The sequence below is a fragment of the Schistocerca gregaria genome, chromosome 4 (genome assembly GCF_023897955.1).
Source record: "Schistocerca gregaria isolate iqSchGreg1 chromosome 4, iqSchGreg1.2, whole genome shotgun sequence".
Classification (NCBI taxonomy): Eukaryota; Metazoa; Arthropoda; class Insecta; order Orthoptera; family Acrididae; genus Schistocerca; species Schistocerca gregaria.
This window is the reverse complement of record NC_064923.1, coordinates 314043138-314058418: the sequence shown is the minus strand read 5'-3', so window position 1 is coordinate 314058418 and position 15281 is coordinate 314043138. Positions and strand designations below refer to the sequence as shown.

Genomic DNA, 15281 nt, shown 5'->3' with positions numbered 1-15281 from the left:
CTCTCCTTCTAAATATCTGTTCAGCACATTTAATACCAGTTGGAGTGTGTGGCAAGTTGTTAAAGATTTGTTGAAATGTTGAGATACAGTCAACCCAATTTACATGCTTTTGGTGTGTATAGGTGCATATAAACCTGTTAAATTCTTTGAATATGCTTCCCATTAGGCTTGCCTCAGGGTGAAATCACAATACTGATGTATGTTTTATTTTGTTTGCTTTAGTAAATCCCTTCCATATATTGCCTATGAAGTACAAAGCATTGTCCATTAACATTATCTGTGGGTTCCCCACTCTTGTGAGATAATTTTCTGTAATCCTGCTAATGAAAGAACCTCCGGTCACAGACCACACTACATACAACTGAACATATTTTGTGAAAATATCATACAAGGCAGCAACATATTTGACACCTCCTTTTCCTTGTCGATAGGGTCTTGCAGCATCCAAGGACACTAATTTTGAGGATTTCTTCGGCACTATAGGATGTAGTTGAATCAGTATGGACTTCTTTGAGTTTTCCATCTTTTGGAAAGTAATGCACTTCTGAAATACTTGGAGAACTCTTCTCCACAAGTTGGGAAAATAGCTATACATCTTTATCTTGTTGGTGCATTTGGAAACCCCACAGTGACTCCATATATTGTTAGTGTACAAAACGAAATCATCTACATAACTTTCCAGTAAACATATACAGCTATTCTTGATTCAGTGTGCGCCAATGAAACAGGACTCCCTTGTACATAGTATAGAATTTCTTCAAATTCTTGCCATTATTTTCATACAGTTTCTGCCTTACCTTCTTATTTTGCAGGTCTCCCTAATGCAGTTGCTCCAAATTCTTGCACTTCTTTCCACAATATGTTTGTTGTGTCTTGTCCTGCATAAGCAGAAACCTAATTTCAGAATTCTGTTCTCTAATTTGGAGAATTCATCAAACCCTTTAGCTGTCATTGACAAAGTGACTGCAGTTATGTTTGGCTTACCCTTGATGTACATGATTTCAATACTGAGTTCCTGGAAGTACATGCACCACGTGGCCAGCCTTTGCTGTAATAATTTCCATGTAAACAGAAAGGAAAGTGCTTGATGGTCACAGTAGGCTTTGGTGCCATTTCCCCATAAGTATTAATAAAATTTCTTAGCTGCCCATATAACTCCAAGAGCCTCAAGCTCTGTCGTGGAATATGACCACTGGATTGAGAAAGTGTTTGACCAGCAAAACTGATTATCATAGATGTTGGTTCCCCATCATTTTCAGTGTTCTGAAATAAATATGCTCCCAGTCTCAGTGAAGATGCATCTGTTCTCAAGCAAAAATCCCTTGACATGTTAATTCTGAGTGTCTTGTATTCCCTGCTAATGACACAGTAAGGTGCATCGTAGGTTGACTGTAGGGACTTGCATATTGTGTCATGCTATATGGAGATAAGACAGCACTTCAATAGCTCATGAAAAACAAAAGGGCAACAAGTCTGCTGATCCCTCAGAGAAATGGGGCATAGTTGTCGGACTTGTGTATGCATCTTTTTTATGAAACCTGTTGGGTCAATGCAGTCGTTTGGTTCATTGGCAAAGAACTCACCAGCCAGTTGTAGCGGCTGGTCATAAACATGTTCAGCAGTCATGGCTTCAGGCCTTCTTTCAGCAACACATGGAGACCCAGGAGTATGAAGGGCAATGACTCTGTCTGCCACTGTGACTCATGACATTGAAGTGACACTTTCAGTTGACAGTCTATGTGTTCAACTAAACCATTTCCTGCCGGGTGGTAAGCTGTAGTTCTAATCCACTTAATACCCAATAGGATGGAAGCACTTTGAAAAGATGCAACCCAAATTGTCTTCCCTTGTCTGTTTTGATTTGTAGAGGCACACCAATATGGGATATCCATCCCCAGAACAACACAGTTGTAATGGTTTTGGCAGTAAGTGAGGTAGCATGTAAAACAGTCGATGGCCTGTAAGGCAGTAGGTGTATTTTTCTGATGTTGGGAGAGATTCTACAAAGTCTAGGTGGACATGTTCATATCTATATTTGGAGGAAGAAACATGCCAAGAGATGACCTAATGTCCCAGCTAATTTTATTTTGTTGATGGGCCACACAGTGTCACACATATTGCGTGCAGTCTCTGTCCATGATGTGTGGGCAGACAAAAGGTCTCTTCACTGTGTTGATAGTTGCTCATATCCAGGGTGTGACATGTTATGTAAAGATGCAATTGCCTGTTGGCAATGGAGTTGTAGGTCCAGTGGGTGGACTAACAAATCTTGCAACTCATTATCTGATAGTTGTTGTGCTTCTAGAGCTTCAAGCTCAATTGTGTATCAGTGATTACTTAAATCTGAGAGGGAGCATCAGCTGTGAACTGTCCGTTATAGTTGAGATGTCATAGCTGATGAGGTGACGCTTTCTCAGGATGCTGGTGGAAAGTGTATGTTAGTGGCTTGTGATCTGTGATGAGAGAGAACTGTTGCTCATCCAATGTGTGAAGAGATTTCTTGATAGCAGCATAGGCAGCATACAGTTCATGATCACAAGTGGATAAGTAGTGCACAAAGTGAATGTTGTTATCATTTCTGAAGTGTTCATTCCTGAATACCAATGTGTCCAAAGTTGTATGGAAGAACAGCTGGTAGATATCTGAGAAAATGGAATGTGAATGCTTAAAAAAGTAATGCAGTTTCTATGTTTCTAACAAGCCAGGAAGATACAAACTTGACATTATTGAAAACTTCACAGAACTGCCAGTCACATTTACAGGTGCATGAATGTTAAAGAAGAAGGTACTTGGACTTTTATTCCAATGACAACAAACTTTCCATGGAACATGTATTCTGCAATATTGGCAGTGCATTATGCCACAACATCTAACCATGATAAAGCTGATTACTGCACGCTGTGGCACTACATAGAAAACAACATCTATTGTGACACACTGTTGATAGGAGTGTGGTTATCTGTGGCAAAGTAGTATGATAAAGAAAGTGTCAGAAACACTGGAGCATATGGCATGAGGAGCTTATTTTGGTCCAGATGAGGAAGATGCTTCTTATCAGTAAAAGTGCTCACAAGATTTTCAGCATGTACAATAACTACCTTCTGATGTATGTGTGGTTCATAACTGCAGAGCAGAAAATAATTCAGGTGTCAAAGTAAGTATAATATTTTACAATGGAAAATCCAGAGTGGCTTCAACTGCGAAAGACTGTTGTCACATGAGTGTGAGTTGTGTTTGCATGAATGTGTGTATGTCTGTTGTCTTTTTTTCAACAAAGGCCTTGATGGGGAAAAGCTGATTTTTGGCAGTCTTTTTGTTGTGCCTATCTGTGACTCAGCATCTCTGCTATTTGGAGAATAGTAAATATAAAAATGATATAAGTAAATTTAATATTGCTATCAATAATTTTAGAGATATATGAGATAGAAGATGGCTTACCAATTAGCAGAGGAACGATAGGTAGATTTGGGAAAGTTCATTGGATTCCACAGTACCCAAGAGACAATGTTGATCTTATGAGTACAAATCATGAGAATCCTTATGAAGTGGATCTGCTTTAGATGTCTGTTTATTTGAAGATACACTCTTTGTTGCACCCATAACTTAGTATTAGCTCATGGGCGCAACACTGTAACACATGTTACAATTACACTGAGGTGACAGAAGTCATGGCATTGTGACATGCACATATACAGAGGGGGGTAGTATTGCATACGCAAGGTATAAAATGGCAGGACATTGATGGAGTTGTCATTTGTACTTTGGTGCTTGATGTGAAAAGGTTTCTGATGTGATTATGGCCACACAATTGGAATTAACAGAATTTGAATCTGGAATGGTAGTTTGAGCTAAATGCATGGGACTTTGCATTTCAGAAATCATTATGCAGTTCAGTATTCCAAGATCCATAGTGTCAAGAGTGTTGCAAGAATACCAAATTTCAGGCATTACCTCTCATTACAGACAATGCATTGGCCAATGGCCTTCACGTAATGAACAAGCAGTGGCGTTTTCATAGACTAGTCAATGCTAACAGACAAGTAACACTGCATGAAATAACCACATAAATCAATGTGGGATATTTGACAAATGCATCCGCTAGGATAGCGCGAGAAATTTTGCCATTAATGGGCAATGGCAACAGCCACCAACACGAGGCCTTTCCCAGCAGCACAAAATTGCCTGAAGCATCTCTCCTGGGCCCATGATTGTATCGGTTGTACTCTATATGATTGAAAAATGATGGCCTTATCAGATGAGTCCTGATTTCAGTTGGTAAGAGTTTGTTGTAGGATTCAAATGTGGTGCAAACCCAATAAATCCATGGACCCAGTTGTCAACAAGGAACCTTGCAAGCTGGTGGTGGCTCAATAATTGTGTGGGCTGTGTTTATATGGGATGGATTTTGTTCTCTGTTTGTACTGAGCTGATCGCTGGCTGGAAATGGTTATTTTTGGCAACTTGGAGACTATTTGCAGCCATTCATGGACTTCATGTTCCCAAACAACAGTGGAATTTTTGTTGATGACAAAGTGCCATGTCATCAGGCCACAATTGTTTATGACTGAATTGGAGAACATTCTGGACAGTTAGAGTGAATGATTTGGCCACCCAGATTACTTTTTTACATATTTTTATCTACACGTCAAGTTCTGTAGGAACAAATTTAGGAGCAAATCTCCAAGGTCATCAAACATGTCAGTACATGAATGACAACAGACTAATAACAGATAAAAATAAATGTTTATGAACCCATTAAGTCAGTCCAGAAGTTATTAAACACAGTCAACAATACAACAAGAATCAGCTTAATTTTTCAAGGAACTCCTTGACAGAATAGAAGGACTGACCCATGAGGAAACCCTTGCATTTCAATTTGAAAGCACATAGATTACTGCTAAGAGTTTGAATTTGAGTTGTAGCTTATTGAAAATGGATGCAGTAGTATACTGCACACCTTGCTGCACAAGACTTCTGGAAGTCTGATCCAAACGCAGGTTTGATTTCTGCCGAGTATTAACTGAGTGAAAGCTGCTTATTCTTGGGAAGAAGATAATATTGTTGATAAGAAATGATACTAAGGAATATATATATTGAGAGGCCAATTTCAAAATACTCATGCTAGAGAACAGGGGTCAACAAGAGGTTCGTAAACCTACACCACGTACTGCCTGAACCATCCGTTTCTGAGCCAAAAATATCCTTTTAGAATGGGAAGAGTTAACCCCAAAATATAATACCATATGACATAAGCGAATGAAAATAAGCAAAGTAGACTAATTTTCGTGTTAAATGATCACTCACTTCAGATACTGTTTGAATAGTAAAATTAAGTCTTTGAACAAGATCCTAAATGTGAGCTTTCCACAGCAGGTTACTATCTATCTCAACACCTAGAAATTTGAACTGTTCAGTTTCACTAATCATATGCCCATTCTGTGAAATTAAAATGTCTTGTTTTATTGAATTGTGTGCTAGAAACTGTAAAAACTGAGTCTTATTGTGATTTAGCATTAATTATTTTCTACAAGCCATGAACTTAGGTCATGAACTGCACTATTTGAAACCAAGCCAATGTTGCACACAGCATCCTTTACTACCATGCTAGTGTCATCAGCTAACAGAATTATTTTGGTGTTACCCTTAATACTAGAAGGCATATCGACCCCTGGGGCACCCCCACACTTGACTGTACCCCACTCAGACCCCACATCACAGCCATTCTCTACATTGTGAATAATGACCTTTTGTTGTCTGTTGCTAAAATAAGAGGTGAACCAGTTGTGAGCTACTCCCCATATTCCGTAATGGTCCAACTTCTGGAGCAACATTTTGTGATCAACACAATCAAATGCCTTAGTTAAATCAAAAAAAAAAAAAAAAAAAAAAAACATTGCCAAGCATTGAAACCTTTTGCTTAACCCATCCAGTACCTCACAGAGAAAAGAGATTATTGCATTTTCAGTTGTTAAATGACTTCTAAAGCTGAACTGTATGTCTGATAGCAAATCATGTGATATAAAATTCTCAATTAGCCTTACATACACAGATTTTTCATAACTTTTGCAAACACTAATGGCATAGAAATAGGTCTACAATTATCTACATTATCCCTTTCTCCCTTTTTATAAAGCAGCTTTACTGCTAAGTACTTTAATCATTCAGGAAACTTACCATTCCTAAAGGAAAAATTACAAATACAGAACTAACATGTGCAGCACAGTACTTTAATATTCGACTAGGCACTCCATCATAACCATGAGAGTCCTTAGCCTTAAGTGATTTAATTATTGACTCAGTCACCCTCTTGTCTGTATTACAGAGCAGTATTTGAGATGTCAATCTCGGAAAGGCATTTGCCAAGAAAGTTATTGATTCCTGTAAAAATAAATTTTTATTTAATTCAACATCAATGCTCCAAAATGATTGATAAATACTGTACATATATTTTATTTATCATTAACAGAAAAACTTTTACTGTGAACTGACTTTATATCATCGACCTTGTGCTGCTGACCAAATACTTCCTTCACAACTGGCCATATGGTTTTAATTTTATCCTGTGAATTAGCTATTCTATTTGCATATGCCATAATTGTACCTGACATGAATCTCATTTAACATTTATGGGACATAATTGGGAGGTCAGTTCATGCACAGAATCGTGCACTGGTAACAGTTTTTGCAATTATAGATAGCTATATAGGCAGTATGGCTCCATGTTTCTGCAGGGGACTCCCATAAACTTGTTGAGTTCATGCCACTTCAGGTTGGTGACTACACCGGGCAAAAGGAGGTCTGACAGGATATAAGGAGGTATTCCATGGCATTTGTCTCCTAAGTGTAATTCAACTGTGAGGAAATCCAGAATAGATTGATACGCTTTAACTAACAAGCCAGTGCATTTGTTAAGAAATGGGCCAACATTCAGGAATATGGGAGTTGTTGTTGTTGTTGTTGTTGTGGTCTTCAGTCCTGAGACTGGTTTGATGCAGCTCTCCATGCTACTCTATCCTGTGCAAGCTTCTTCATCTCCCAGTACCTACTGCAACCTACATCCTTCTGAATCTGCTTAGTGTACTCATCTCTCGGTCTCCCTCTACGATTTTTACCCTCCACACTGCCCTCCAATGCTAAATTTGTGATCCCTTGATGCCTCAAAACATGTCCTACCAACCGATCCCTTCTTCTAGTCAAGTTGTGCCACAAACTTCTCTTCTCCCCAATCCTATTCAATACCTCCTCATTAGTTACGTGATCTATCCACCTTATCTTCAGTATTCTTCTGTAGCACCACATTTCGAAAGCTTCTATTCTCTTCTTGTCCAAACTAGTTATCGTCCATGTTTCACTTCCATACATGGCTACACTCCAAACAAATACTTTCAGAAACGACTTCCTGATACATAAATCTATATTCGATGTTAACAAACTTCTCTTCTTCAGAAACGCTTTCCTTGCCATTGCCAGTCTACATTTTATATCCTCTCTACTTCGACCATCATCAGTTATTTTACTTCCTAAATAGCAAAACTCCTTTACTACTTTAAGCGTCTCATTTCCCAATCTAATTCCCTCAGCATCACCCGATTTAATTGGACTACATTCCATTATCCTCGTTTTGCTTTTGTTGATGTTCATCTTATATCCTCCTTTCAAGACACTGTCCATTCCGTTCAACTGCTCTTCCAAGTCCTTTGCCGTCTGTGACAGAATTACAATGTCATCGGCGAACCTCAAAGTTTTTACTTCGTCTCCATGAATTTTAATACCTACTCCAAATTTTTCTTTTGTTTCCTTTACTGCTTGCTCAATATACAGATTGAATAACATCGGGGAGAGGCTACAACCCTGTCTCATTCCTTTCCCAACCACTGCTTCCCTTTCATGCCCCTCGACTCTTATGACTGCCATCTGCTTTCTGTACAAATTGTAAATAGCCTTTCGCTCCCTGTATTTTACCCCTGCCACCTTTAGAATTTGAAAAAGAGTATTCCAGTCAACATTGTCAAAAGCTTTCTCTAAGTCTACAAATGCTAGAAACGTAGGTTTGCCTTTTCTTAATCTTTCTTCTAAGATAAGTCGTAAGGTCAGTATTGCCTCACGTGTTCCAACATTTCGACGGAATCCAAACTGATCCTCCCCGAGGTCCGCATCTATCAGTTTTTCCATTCGTCTGTAAAGAATTCGCGTTAGTATTTTGCAGCTGTGACTTATTAAACTGATAGTTCGGTAATTTTCACATCTGTCAGCACCAGCTTTCGTTGGATATGGGAGTTAAGATCTTCAATTGGCCTTTGTGATTTATATTTTTCACAGTCATTCCAAATCTCTGTGGCAAATCCTGAGACTATTATTTAAGCAAAGTAGGACCGCATTTTTTCTTCATCCTTGTTCTACATCTATAATGTCATTGACATTGATGGGGCACAAAAACCCTAACCTTTCTTTTTTTCCTCCTAATACACTTCAGAGGCCATCCATGTGCATACTGGAAGGTTATGACTGTTGCTGCTATTATTGTGAGTGACAGGCATTCTCCTAATGTCAATAAATTCTAGAAAAATGAAGAAATATCCATTCTTCACAAGATACTGACAACATTATTGTGAATCTTACTCTCAGTTTGACACTTAATACATATTAACCAGCATCTGTGTCGAAACATGCACATTGCTTAGAGGACCACAGCAAACATTGTAAGTATCCTGCTGGCTGTCTTCAACAAAATCAGCATTTTGTTGAAGAATAGTAGATAATGGCAATTTCCATAGCATAAGGAAACTAAATCTTAAGGCAAAAAATTTTGAAAGAATTGTGTTGGTTTGGAGCATGGTGTTCTGAAGGCTCAAGTGTGATAAACATATCATGTTCCTACATAACTGAAGAGAACATTACTATCTTAAAATCATCTGGGAATACATTACAGATTTTAAAACATTACATATATGGAAGAGACACATTATAATAGAACCCCACTATTGTTCTTCAGGTAACTGCTAGTGTCTGATAGTTCTAATTACTTTACAACATTATTTCCATCTTATCCTGTTTGTGTCTTGTTTGCACTCCATGTAGTTTACACTACTTCTCTGCATAAGTCTCACAAGATGAATCATGTATGTTGTCTTCAGTTCTTTTACACTTATTTTAAGCTGCTGTAGCTGCATCCACAGATTCCTCTGCCTTTTTATAGAACTGCAGTCTGGATCTGGGGGATCAGCATTTGGATCATGCATTTGTAATATGTAAACCATAGTTAGTTAATGATATTAGAGAAAGGATAGATTGCGTCATTCCAATCCCGGGAGCGGAAAGACTTCCCTTAGGGGAAAAAAAGACAGGTGTACACTCGCACACACACACACACACATACACACACACACACACACACATATATCCATCCGCACATACACAGACACAAGCAGACATATTTAAAGGCAAAGAGTAAGGGCCTTTAAATATGTCTGCTTGTGTCTGTGTATGTGCGGATGGATATGTGTGTGTGTGTGTGTGTGTGTGTGTGTGTGTGTGTGTGTGTACACCTGTCTTTTTTTCCCCTAAGGGAAGTCTTTCCGCTCCCGGGATTGGAATGACTCCGTACCCTCTCCCTTAAAACCCACATCCTTTCGTCTTTCCCTCTCCTTCCTGAAGAAGCAACCATCGGTTGCGAAAGCTAGTAATTCTGTGTGTGTGTTTGTGTGTGTGTTCATTGTGCCTCTCTGCCGGCACTTTCCCGCTTGGTAAGTCTTGGAATCTTTGTTTTTAATATATTTTTCCCATGTGGAAGTTTCTTTCTATTATATATATATATGCAAAATAATGTGATAGTTTTCTATAAATAATAATACTGCAGAATAAAAATACGCTGATTATATCACTCTGTGGTAAAACATGTTTGGATAGACACAAATTGTATGACAGAGTTTTTTCCAAGATCCAGCATACTATAATGTTATAAGTGTTGTTCCAGTTAGACTGGTGACTTCAGTAAAACAACATATTCCTGTATTTTGACTTGTTTTATTTGGAATTATGTGTTACATGTTTTCTCTTTCTTCATGAAGATAACCCAAGGACAGTTATATGCTAGTTGTACATCATATTAAGTGTTTCTAGTCAGATTCAAGATTGAAATATGTTTCTTCCATTTACATTATATCCCATTATCCTAAAACCATTCCCACTCTAAATAAACTCATTACTTGGAAGACATTAGTATAGTGAATAACAATTAGAAATTAACTGCTGCAAATTCATTTTCTAGAGAATACTGGACATTTTGATAACTCTTAATCATATAATGTTTAGTCACTTAGTTCTCAGTACTAAATCATTATTCGCATTCCAGGTGAAGTGCCTAACCTTTTTGAATCTGATGAGTATGAAAAAGTTATCATTGCATCAAGAAATGATGCAAAGGAGGCAGGCATTGATGAAGGAAACAGAGATGGAATATTTGAGTTTTTTATAAGCAGAGTTAGAAGCAGGCTCCATTTAGTTTTATGTATGAGTCCTGTGGGAGATGCCTTTAGGTATGCCAGTATTAATCTTCTTTCTGTAATAATCAGACTCATTTATAATAATATGATATGGTATTCCATTGGTATAACTGCAGTTGTTGCCCTTTCCAACAAAACAAAAAAAACTCTTCTTTTAAAATGTTAATAAAAGAAACAAAAACTGAATACTTATCATAGTGACTTATTGTGATGGTCTTCATATTTTAATTTAACAAAATCAGACATTTCATAAGTTAACATTGTGGTTTATTTCACTGTCAACATGTCCATAATACTTATAATACAGTTCAATAGTCTCAGAGTTGTTTCTGCTACCTAAAGTTATATAGAATTTTACCACTCAGTAAGGACATTATCACACATTTCATTACATTTAATTTCAGTTTTTATTTGCATAATATTTATAATTATATTAACATAACTGTGTACTCTCAGTTTAGATTGATAGTAGCGTTGGTTGTATATGATTTCAAAAGCCAGAAACTGTTAAGACCATTCCACAGAAGAAGGAGTTGATATTCACTCTACAGGTTTTAATGCAGCATTATTTTGATTTCTTGGTGACAGACTTATCAGTTTGTTGCCTTTTTGTGCATGTGCATCTACTAAAGTGATCTGTTAACTTTTCATGGGTGCTAGATGGACAGTGGCCAATACAGTGAAGGCTGGGATCCCCGAACACTCACATTAATTTATCAGTAGCACCATGCGAGCTTTCAATGCCATTTATAGTGCTCTTCAGCTCCTGAACACTTAAAAAAGATTATATGTATGAATCCATCTGTGAAGGCAGCATATCTAACAGTAAAGGGATGCTTGTCACCTAGCACAACCTGCAATACACCGATGTGGGGTGGACAAACATCTGCCCAGCAAGTCCAATAAACTCCCATATGTTTCAGCCAGTCAGTCTACAATGGATACACAACAGACAATTTCACATCACATCCTAGCAAGAGTCAGCCTGCAACAACAGCCAGTCTAATAACAGGAACACTGAGCCTACAAATAAGCATCCATTGAACCTATATGATATACATGACAATTGTTCTTTTGTAGTGTTTGTGGATGGCATAGACAAAAGATTTGATAGACTGCATCTGGTACCACTCAGCAAAAATCTCAGACAGCAGGGCAGTAACATACAAACCAAATATTGAACATTTCATCATCTTGGAAGAATAGAGTTAAAATTGAGAATGTAAGCACTGCAACTGCATATACCCTGACTAGCAGTAATGCAGTCTCTCCAAACAACCTGGAAACATATGTACCCAAGCCCTTAACAACAGTGGAAGGGATAATTTGCAGTGTCCACGCTTCCCTGGTGTAGGAGGAGATACTATCAGTAACGGAGTCTGACATCCTGGTAGCATCGGCAAGAATATATTATAAGATGGCCATACAAAGGGATGCAGAGAGGAGGCCCTAATCAGTATGTACATTACATTCAAATCATGACAGAGGCCATGTTTAAATGCAAAGTCTGTGGGGTCTAGTAGTGCCCTATATTTTCCCTGCGCTATAGTGCTACAAATTTTTGCACTATGAACATCATAGCAAACAATGCAATAGCCATACAATATGCAGTATGTTTGCTGGTACACATAGTATTAATGTATCTCCAGAAGAAGCACTTCCTGTATGTGTTCACTGCAAAGGAGCTTACAACTCACTGAATAAAATATGCCTTGAATAATTAACACAAAAGAAATTAAGCATAGAATGTCTTAGAATAATATCAGTTATCAAGAAGCTTGTGCATCTCACAAGCAGGAGAGCAATGCAGTGTATAAAAGCACAGGATGCACATCCAACTCTTCAGCATATACATCAATAAGCAACAAGAAACATAACACTTGCCATGACAGGCTAATCAACATCCAGCAACAACCATAAAAAGAAATCTGTATCTTCTGCAACCTCAGCTGATCATCACAAGTGAACAATTATTATTAATTCTGTCCAGAGTTTCTCACTTAACAATCTGACACAACTTTCTCCAGCCAAAACTGTGGATGCTCACACTATAGCAGAGAATGTTAGACTTAGTGTTACTGGTTTGCCCTCTTCAGTTTCTGTAAATGATGGCAAAAGCTGTCAAGTGCAGACTACATTGAAATGTTAGATCTTCGCTGCAACAAAGAAAGTTTCACCCACTACTCCAAAACACAAATTGTCAGTCTGTGATGTTTATGAAATATGGCTCAAGCTCATGGAGGACTTCCACTTTCATGACTATGACATCATTAGAAGTGGAAAAAAAAACAACAGATATAGAGGGGCAGGTATAGTTCTGAAAGAGAATATTCATTATGATATTTGTGAACTTAACTGCAATAACCAAAACATACAAAATGTTGCTGTATCCTAATGAATGTCAGGATCTGACCTAAACATACTGGCCTTCTACAACCCACCTAACATGCTCCAATCAACTGCCAATGTTACATCTTTCTTTCACTAATTTGGCAATCCACTGCTTATGGTGGGAGTCTTTAATCAAAACCACACAACATTGAGATATGAGCACAACAATCACAATGGTCAGCTATCAATAACAATCCTGGAAGACAAAAATCTAGTGCTGCTGAATGATGGGTCAGCAGTAGACCTCAGCTTTGTATCACCTCATATGGCCATACTAACCAATTGGAAAGTAAAAGTAGATACCTTGGATTCCAATCACCTGCCAGTTGTTCGGACTTTACTGTCTTTCCTGCCACAAAGGAAGAAGCATGTTGAATCTACCTGCACGCAAATGGAAAATCGTGAGAGCTGACTGGAATATATATTTTGACAGGTTAAAAATTAACCCCTCACAGTTAGAGACATCTGAAGATCTAGCTTCGATCTACTCCAGACTAACACAATACATTATTGAGGCCACCACAAAGGTATTTCCTCAACATAAGTTAGTTTACTGAGCCGGTCCTTTGTGGCAGGATACAGTATGTCAGCAAGTCCTCAAAGGAATGTAAGCAGGCACTGAGGAAATATAAGAGACATAGTACCAAAAAAATTGGAAACAAAGTGTTTTTTTTAAGATAAGAATAGGATGAGTTGGAAAAACATCTAAAACTCTATAGCTGCAGACACTACACTGTCAATTATGTGGAAGCAGGTGAAGAGCTTCAAGAAATCTACAATATGTTTCCATTACAATTTACTACTACAAGTTGTGTTACAGAACAGATGTTACATAAGCAGATATCTCCATCTGTCAAACACCCAAATCCCAGTAACAGTCACTCTCTGCTACAGAAATGCTCAATGGCTGAGCTGTAGAGAGCTTTGTCCTCTGATAAAAGTACTGCCCCTGGCATGGATAGTATGAGGGTGGGAACTTAAATAGTGGCACTATTTATTCACAACCAATACAAAAGAGTTACATGTTTTCACCTGTGACTGTCCTCCAAAGTAGTCACCAACGTTGTGTAGAACCTATCGCCAGCAATGTGGGAGGTATAGTATACCATTGGCAAAGTTTATTCTGTTGATGGTGCAAATGGAGTGGTCTACTGCCTGTCAAATCTCTGGAACAGTACTGAAGTGGTTCCTTCGTCTTTGGAATCAAATCAAAGTGGCAAGGGCTTAAGTTGGGGGAATATGGTGGATGGTACAGTACGTCCCAGTCCCATCGAGCAAACAAAACAGCCACAGCTTGTACTGTATGCGCCCACGCATTGTCATGCAAATTGATGGGTGGGTTTTGCAGAAAGTGTCGCTGCTCCTTTCACAAAGCTGGTTGCAGGTGATGCTCCAAAAACGAACAGTAACACTATGCATTGAAGGTCTGCAATGGAGGAATGTAATGCATTAGGACATCATCACAGTCATACACAAGAATCACCATAACTTTAGACTGCACCATTCGCACAATCAACAGAACAGGCTCTGCTAGCGGTATACTGTACCTTCCACATCAATGGCAATGTGTTCTACACGGCACTGGTGACTGCTTTGAAGGACAGTAACAGGTGCAAACATGTAACTCTTTTGTATTGGTTGTGAATAAAAAGTTGCCACTTTAAGTTCCAACCCCCATATCTACTACAGTATGCTATAATTTCTGCCTTATGAGAGACAATGGGAGCTACTCTGTATTTACAATAAAATTTTGTCTGAAAATTGCAACATTGGGGTCCTAAAGATAGGCAAGATGATCCCCATGCTCAAACCAGGGAAAATCCTTATTTTTGACACTGTATTGACAAGTAACAGTACTACAGTGACCCTACAAAGTGTTGGAAAGACTGATCAAATTACAGTTAGAGTGGTGGTGTGAATATCATGAGTAATCAGGCAAGTTTTCACACAGGAAAAGGCACTCAAGATGTTGTTTTGCATCTGGTTAGTGACATATAGCTCTGTTTCAGTCAAAACACATTTCTGTGAGCTTTGTATCAGGACCTAAGCAGCGCTTACATAGTACTCTGAGTGCTAGCTGGAAAACTAAAGAAACAGTGCTTACCCCTACATTTGCAGAACATGTGTTATCATTTTTCTCTGATTGGTTGTCACTAGTCATCCATGAAGGATGTACAATAGGACAAAAAACTACAAATATGGAGTTGCTGCAAGGCAACACAAACAATGGAAATTGATTGTTGGGTGCTGCACCAGAAAATATTTGAAAACCTGAGAGCTTAAAGATGGAAGATAGGGTAATATGCAAGACAGAGATTGACAAGAAAACACAAAGGCAAGAAGTACACAACAATTCATAGTCTTGTTTTCCAAGAAATCTCATACAAA

At 38.2% G+C, this 15281-nt stretch overlaps 1 protein-coding gene across 1 annotated transcript in view; it reads left to right on the top strand.

Moving 5' to 3' along the window:
- Positions 1-15281, top strand: part of LOC126365881 (dynein axonemal heavy chain 6) — a 1020408-nt gene that overhangs the window by 604678 nt on the left and 400449 nt on the right. Inside the window, exon 43 of the mRNA XM_050008578.1 lies at positions 10352-10535. Coding sequence (XP_049864535.1) covers positions 10352-10535 — 184 coding nt within the window. The remainder of the gene's footprint in view (positions 1-10351; positions 10536-15281) is intronic.